This window comes from Theropithecus gelada, chromosome 10 (assembly GCF_003255815.1).
Source record: "Theropithecus gelada isolate Dixy chromosome 10, Tgel_1.0, whole genome shotgun sequence".
Lineage (NCBI taxonomy): Eukaryota > Metazoa > Chordata > Mammalia > Primates > Cercopithecidae > Theropithecus > Theropithecus gelada.
The window spans coordinates 75,531,806-75,539,098 of record NC_037678.1 but is presented as its reverse complement, the minus strand read 5'-3'; the positions used below and the strand labels follow the sequence as shown (position 1 = coordinate 75,539,098).

The 7,293-nt window shown below is 52.9% G+C and overlaps 1 protein-coding gene across 5 annotated transcripts in view; it reads right to left on the bottom strand.

The window, feature by feature from the left end:
* Positions 1 to 476: 476 nt before the first annotated feature.
* SMOX (spermine oxidase) overlaps positions 477 to 7,293 on the bottom strand; it is a 39,479-nt gene continuing 32,662 nt past the window's right edge. For 2 of the 5 annotated variants that reach the window (XM_025400184.1, XM_025400185.1), the window contains 5 exons: positions 5,895 to 6,068; positions 5,023 to 5,782; positions 4,222 to 4,382; positions 1,383 to 1,472; positions 477 to 953 (listed from right to left, as the gene is read on the bottom strand). In XM_025400184.1, the coding sequence (XP_025255969.1) occupies positions 816 to 953; positions 1,383 to 1,472; positions 4,222 to 4,382; positions 5,023 to 5,782; positions 5,895 to 6,068 (1,323 nt within the window). In that variant the 3' untranslated portion in view covers positions 477 to 815. The remainder of the gene's footprint in view (positions 954 to 1,382; positions 1,473 to 4,221; positions 4,383 to 5,022; positions 5,783 to 5,894; positions 6,069 to 7,293) is intronic. The other 3 variants (XM_025400186.1, XM_025400187.1, XM_025400188.1) reach the window with 2 other exon arrangements.

Below are 7,293 nucleotides of genomic sequence, written 5' to 3'. Positions count from 1 at the left end.
GAGAATTGCTTGAACCCAGGAGGCGGAGGTTGCAGTGAGCCGAGATTGCGCCATTGCACCCCAGCCTGGGCGACAGAGCGAGACTCTGTCTTAAAAAAAAAAAAAAAGAAAAGAAAGAAAACAATGAACATACCTAGGCTTGGCATGGAGCCACCACTGCTGGGGTCCCTCCCACAGAACTCCTTTACTCCAGGCAGCGTGTCACTCAATTAAACTCAGAGAAGTCCAGCAAAAAAAGGGCCAGCAGGCAGACTCAGGCCAGACCTGAAGGAGCAGGTGGACAGTGAGAGGCCTGTATTCCTGAGGGGCCTTACTGGCAGGAAGGTAAACACCCCAACAGATGTGGGGAGGGGACACCCCTTCCAGTAAAAGCAGCACCTTCCCTCTGGAGACACAGCCAGGCCACGGCTCCCCCACCTTCTTCTCACTCAAAGGGGGTGTGACAGAAATAAACACACACACACATACACAGAGGCTGAGAAAACCAGAGAGAAGCTGAGGGGCAGGGGAGGGAGCCTCTTTTATTATCCCAAAATGCAAAGTATTGAAGGCACTTACAATAACAAGGCGGGACAGAGGGTAGGCAAGGGGGGCACAGGATCCAGCACAGAGGTAACTCAACAGCCCACCTGCTCATGGCCCGGCCTGGAGAAAAAGAAAAGCTACAGGGCCGGGTCTGAAGGCAGTCAGGGCAGCTAGCTCTAAAGAAAATAAAAATCCTTTCTACAGAGGATCAGGAAGGCAGGAGCACATGGCAGCAAGGGGCGGGCTGGAGGTCACAAGTTAGTGGCTCTTCTCGGCAGCGAGGACAGCCCTCAGGTCCCCTGCTGGAAGAGGTCTCGGTACATCTCGATGAGGCGGGCAGCCTCGCGCTGGCCAGAGAGCAGAGCACCGTGGGTAGTGGAATAGTACTTGCGGTGGGTGGCCTCACCGGAAAACAGCACCTGCATGGGCTGGGGGGCGGCGATAGGGAGGTCAGGGTGGAGGAGCAGCAGAGGCCACGAGGCCACCCCTCTCCACCAGAACCCCCCATCCCAATGACAAATTAGAGAGGCTCTGAGACACAGGTGCTGCTGCTTCCACAGGATGAAGAGCTGCCCATCCTATCTGGCCACTTTCCCCTGCTTCTTCCCTCGGCTCTGCCTGTCTTGCGGCCATTAGGAGTCCTGGCTCTGCAGTCTCAAATGCTCTTTGTGCCTCTTACTTGTGAACTTGAGGCAGGTGGTTTAACCTCCCTAAGCCTTGCTTTTCTCATCTGCCAAATGGGTTTACACCACCTACTTTGGAGGGTGGTTGTAAGGATTAAGGGAAATCATGTATGTAAAGCACTTAGAACCTGGAAGAACAAAGCACTCAATAAAGTCGGTGGTAATTTGACAAACCTTTACGGCGCCCCTGTTAGCATCCAGGGGCTGTTCTGGGCACTTGGAAGAGAAAAGGTGACCAGGCTGCTGCTTTGTGGAGCTTCCATGCTGGTGAGGAAGCCAGACATGAAACCCAGTTACTAAACAGCGTCATACGTGATGGAATGGGGTTTGCACGTGGCGCCAAAAGCCCAGAAAAGAGGCCCAGTGTCAGGGGATCCCACAAAGCTTCCCAGAGGACAGGACCTTTGAACTGGTTCTCAGAAGATGCTGAGTGAACGGACAGGCAAAGGACATTTTGGACAGAGGGAAAGGTGGGGGCAAAAATGTACGAAAGCAGGCCTTGCCCAGGGGACAGTGAGAATTTTGGCACAGCCAGGGCTCAGCCCTGAGAAAGCAGGCTGTCTAGGTGAAGTCTAGGCAAGGTACAAGTTCTTGCACCCCAAGTTTGCATTTAGACTTTATCCTGGTTCCTCTCAAATTCAGTGTGCAAGGCACCCTGATAAAATGCAGTTTTTATTTATTATTTTTGAGACAGTGTCTCACTCTATTGCTCCGGTTGGAGTGCAGTATCACAGCTCACTGCAGCCTTGGCCTCCTGGGCTCAAGTAATCCTCCTACCTAAGCTTCCTAAGTAGCTGGGACTACAAGCACACACCACCACATCTGGCTAATTTTTTTTTTTTTTAATTTTTTGTAGAGATGGGGGTTTTACTTTTCTGCCCAGGCTGGTCTTGAACTCCTGAGCTCAAGCCATCCTCCCATTTCAGCCTCCCATAGTGCTGGGATTATAGGCAGGAGTCTGCATCCCTGGCCAGAATGCAGAGTTTTTAATCCAGCAGGTCTGGGGTGGGCTGAGAGTCTGCATTGCTTTTTATTTATTTATTTGTGTGTGTGTGTTTGAGGTGGCAGGGGTTGTTGTTTTTTGTTTTTTTGTTTTGAGACAGGGTCTCGCTCTGACACCCAGGCTGGAGTGCAATGGCATGATCTCCGCTCACTGCAACCTCCGCCTCCTGGGTTCAAGCAATTCTCATGCCTCAGCCTCCTGAGTAGCTAGAACTACAGGTGTGCACCACCATGCGTGGCTAATTTTGTATTTTTAGTAGAGACAGGGTTTCGCCATGTTGGCCAGGCTGAGAGTCTGCATTTCTAACCAGCTCCCAGGTGAGGCTGGTACTGATCTAGCTACCCTGAGTAGTGAGGCCGTATCCCACCACCAAGGAGCCCACAGAGGCTGTTACACTGAAAGGGGTGCTGTATACTGTGTCAGGGTACAAGCTGCCTACTCCCACATCCACCCATTCTCCTCTTTCTCCTCAATAACAAAGTCCTGATTTTTAACTGGGTCCATTGCCACCCAGAATAAAAATGATACTACCCAGCCTCTCTAGCAGCTAGGTGCAGTCATGTGACTATGTTCTGGCCAATAAGCATTAAAGTCCACTGTTGCTTAGAGACACAGCTGACTCAGCTCCAAGGGTTCCCTTCTTGCCATCTGCCTTTCCTCTTCCTTCCAGCCTCAGATGCAGATGTGAGAACTGGAGCTTCTGCAGCCCTCTTGGACCACAAGATGGTCTTGAAGATGAGAGCCAGGTGCTAATGATATGGGATCCTGCTGCCTGCCTCCAGATTTCCTTTTGGTTTTCCTTGTTTAAGTCACAGGTGTGTTTGCTTTGCTTTGCTTTTTGTTACATGCACTAGTCCTAACTGATGCAAGTGAAAAGAGATTTGCTTTTTAGCAGGATGGCTGTGGCAGCAGAAAGGGCCTTTCTGAGGATCTCTCTTTCTTTAAACACCAGTCCTTTTCTCTTTCCCTCTGAGCACAGTTGGGCAGGCACAGTAGATGCTGGTTGACTGAACTCTTCTTCACCAATTATACCAAATAATTGTTTTAAATATAACTCTGTTGAGTTTTAACATTTACTGTGTGTGTCTACTTGATGGGGGAAACTCAAAATCCACTTTATGGGAGCAAAAATATATATTTCAGATTTTTTTTTTTTAACTGTACAGCTGGCATAATTGTGGAGAACATCAGTAATCTAAACTTTATTTTCTAAAATATATTGGGAAAACATTTCCATTGAATCAGTGCTGTCCAATAGGACGTGCCATGATGCTGGAAATGTTCTATCACTATATAATTTACTATGGAGCCTCTAGCCACATGTGGCTATGCGACTAGTGCAACCAAGGAACAAAAACTTTACTATATTGGCCAAGTGTGGTGGCTCATTCCTATAATCCTAGCACTTCAGGAGGTTGAGGCGGGAGGCTAGCTTGAGCCCAGGAGTTCAAGACCAGCCTAGCAGGATGATGAAACCCTGTCTCTACCCAAAAAAATACAAAAATTAGCTGGATGTGGCGGCGTGCCAGCATGCCTGTGGTCCCAGCTACTTGGGAGGCTGAGGTGGGAGGATCACTTGAGCCTGGGAGGTCAAGGCTGCAGTGAGCTGTGATTGCACCACTACACCCCAGTCTGAAGTGTAGACAGAGCAAGACCCTGTCTCAAAAAAAGAAAAAAAAAATACTGTATTAACTTAAATTTTAATTAATTAATCTAAATTGAAAGTGGCTGATAGCTACCATATTGGCCAGCACAGCACGGAATAGCTCAGTTTTCATAATATCAAGAAAACACTTTAAGTTTCAATTTGATTCCATTTTTTCTTCCAGATATTAAGTGCACACTTTTCTCCTTGTGTTCTCTCTCATTACAGAAGCTACTCCACCCTCCATCCCTGCCTCACCTGAGCACCCCTTAGTGAACACTACCCTAGCCCTCCTCACCCTGGACCAGACACACATACGAAATACACCCACAACTCCCCTCCTCACCCCAAACGCCCCCACTTACCGCTGTCTTCGAGCTCTCCGTGTACGGCAGGGGCTTGGCCAGCTTCTCCACATCCGCCCCACTGGAGCCCACCTGCGTGTATGAATAGGAGCCGTGGAAGTAGGGGTTGCTGCCCCAGGCCGAGCGCAGGATTCGCCGAGGTTTTGGAATGTTGGGGTTCCCTGATGGGGAGTCAGAAAAGCCAAGGGGAGCCATAAGAAATGGCTGCATACAGAAGATGACCTCAAATGGACAACCCCCCACCCCACCTCCAGGGCTCCAGGAGGACCAGGCTGACAGGGGTAGGCACGGAGGATAGAGGAGGAAGGAGGGAGGCTGGGGCTCGAGCTGTGCACCCACTCGGCACCTCCTGTGACCCCCAGCAAAACACTCCACCTTAGTTTTCCTATCTATCTGAAAAGAAGGGACAGATAATCATGTTTCCCTGCCTAATGTCGGGGGTTCTTGTGAGGCCCTCCTGGAATCGTGGGTGAAAAATTCAGCTGAAAGGCTCAGAGAGTAAAATACAAATCCAACTCTTAGCAACAGAGCACAATGGGCAGTGATGTTTGAGAGTTTTACCATTAGCCCTCAGAAAGAGGGAAGAGACACAGCGCCCATAATTCTGAGTGTTTCAAGTTCTAAACTGTCAGCAATTGAAGAGCCTTTGGCTGAATGTGGCACCCTGCAGTGGCTCTCCCGTGGGGCACAGCATCCGAGCTTCACAGTCTGGGGAGGAGAGAGCTGCCACGGGTCCACCAGAGGAGGGCAGGTGAGGAAGAAGTGGCGTGGGGGAAGCGGGTCGTGGGGCACATGGCACACCTGTGAACTGACGCAGCATCTCTGTGCAGATCTCGGCCACTGCCTCGTCATCACACTTCTCCATGACGAGGGCCTCCTCCCCGCAGATCCAGCCGCTCAGCACATGGCCATAGCGCTCAGGCGGGTAGAGGACATCAAAGCCGCAGATCTTGCGGTACCAGAGCTCGGGTGGGTAGGTGAGGGTGCGGCTCTCCGCCTCGTCCTCCCACACAAACTGTAGGCTGTTGCACTCGGGGCCCCAGAAGGGCTCCTCGAATTCCAGAAAGATCTTGTCGGTGGTGCCAATGCCCAGGCGGTGGATGGCAGCCACCTTCTCTGTGGGCAGGCCTGGCCGGAAGAAACTGGTGTACTGCCTCTTCAGCACACCCAGCGACACGGTCACAATCACGTGGTCCGCTGGGATCAGCTCACAGTCCTCGCACTCCACCACCACCGGCCACTGCTCATCCTCATCCCACCTGCGCCCCTGGGGCTCCTCTCCCCCCTGGCTACCCTCCCCAGTGTCGTGATTGTGGTCGCCCTCACCCCGGGGCTCAATCTCAGGGCCTCTGGGGCGGGCTGAGGCCTGGTCCCAGTGAATGCAGCGGACAGGTTTCCCTAGCTGGATGACGTGGGCAGGGATGCCCTCCGCCAGCAGCTCCACAACCCGCATGAAGCCTGAGGGGATGATGTGGTGAGCGCCGGGGATCTCGGTCCACTCCCCGAAGGCGCTCAGGGACACCTCGTCCATGCTGTGTGAGCTGCTCTCACAGCTCTCCACCTGCGGGAAGACCCAAGGAGAAGCCAGGTGACCGCCAGGGTTGGGCAGGGGTAGGAGCAGCGCAGCCCTCCTCAGACCCAGACGCCCCCAGAATCCGTCTTCCTCAAGATACCTTCAGGTACTGCTGGATCATGGCGAGCTTCAGGCGCTTGGTGGCCTCTGGGTCATCAGGGTCATTCCTGATGCGGTTACGCACCTCCTCTCGGGTGAACACCCCCACGCTATTTTGACTTTCAGCATTGACTGGTTTATCGTGCCGGAAGAACTCCTGGGTCAAGTTATAGACCTGCCAGAGAGACCCCATGAGAGAGACTGAAAACACCTCATCACACCTCCATCTCAAACAGAAGGCTCCCAACTCAAACCCACCAGTTCCCAGGTGTCCCCTGGATGCACTGAGCCCCTGGTCTCTGTCCCTTAGGGATCTGATGTTGCACTCAATGCTGCATCAGGACTGCACCAACAGCCAAGGCCCTGGGCAGCCACCTCCTCGCCTATGGCCTGTTGGGGAGGTGAGATGGGCCCTGGAGGCTTTCTTGCCGGGCCCTCGCTTAGGACGATGTGAAACATTTGGTGCCCATACAGTCTGTGGGAAAGAAGCCACCCCTCATGGACTCTGCATGGGCCTCCATGGGCTCTACCTCCCACTGGAGGATGGGCATTTGCACACATTTACCTGTTCCAAGAGCCATACACGTACTTTCCCTGCCACCCCTGCCCAAGTGTGTCTGCTTTGCCCGCTCCCAAGAGGGCAGTCTGGAGCTGTGGCCTGGCCAGCAGAAGGGCCCCTGAAGTCTGGAGACACCTCCCTGGGCCTGTGCAGGTCCGTACAAAGTACCCCCTTTGCTTCAGGCCTCAACCATGAGTAAGGAAGCTGATGCAGTGGGGAAGACAGGAACACAAAAGCCAGGGTTTCAGGAGGCCCCAGTGTGCCAAGGAAGGAAGATGCATTTCACGGGCACATTTCAGCAAGAACTCCAGCCCACACCTCATCAACAGGTAACGATGATCAGTCGCTTGGAAAGGGGTCTCACTGCCCGCCCACCCCCGTACCTGCCTCATCTACAGCCCCCACTAAGCACCAGGCAGAGCTCTCTGAAGGAAGTAAGCCAGTCCAGGGGCAGTCCTGGGATCCCCAGAAGCAACATTTACTCAACATTTACTGAACTCTGCACAGGACACAGCTTGTGATGTGGGCAAAACAGTCCCTGCCCCTATCCTCACTCCAGCTGGGGAGACAGTCCACCATTGGGCTGCCGTGATAGGAAAGAACCCGGGGCTGTGAGGTCAACGCAGACAACCATGGGCAGCTGGGAGACAGCCAGGGTGGAGCAGGAGGGGGAAGAAAAGCATTTCAGGCAGAGGGAACAGCAACCTCAAAGATGGAGAAGCAGTCAGGAATCCTGAAGGAGTGTGGTTTTGCTGGAGGGGGCAGGAAGGAGAGAGGATCTGAGAGCTGACGTTAGAAAGGCAGGCAGGGTCCAGGGCATAAAGGACTGAGAGTCATTCCA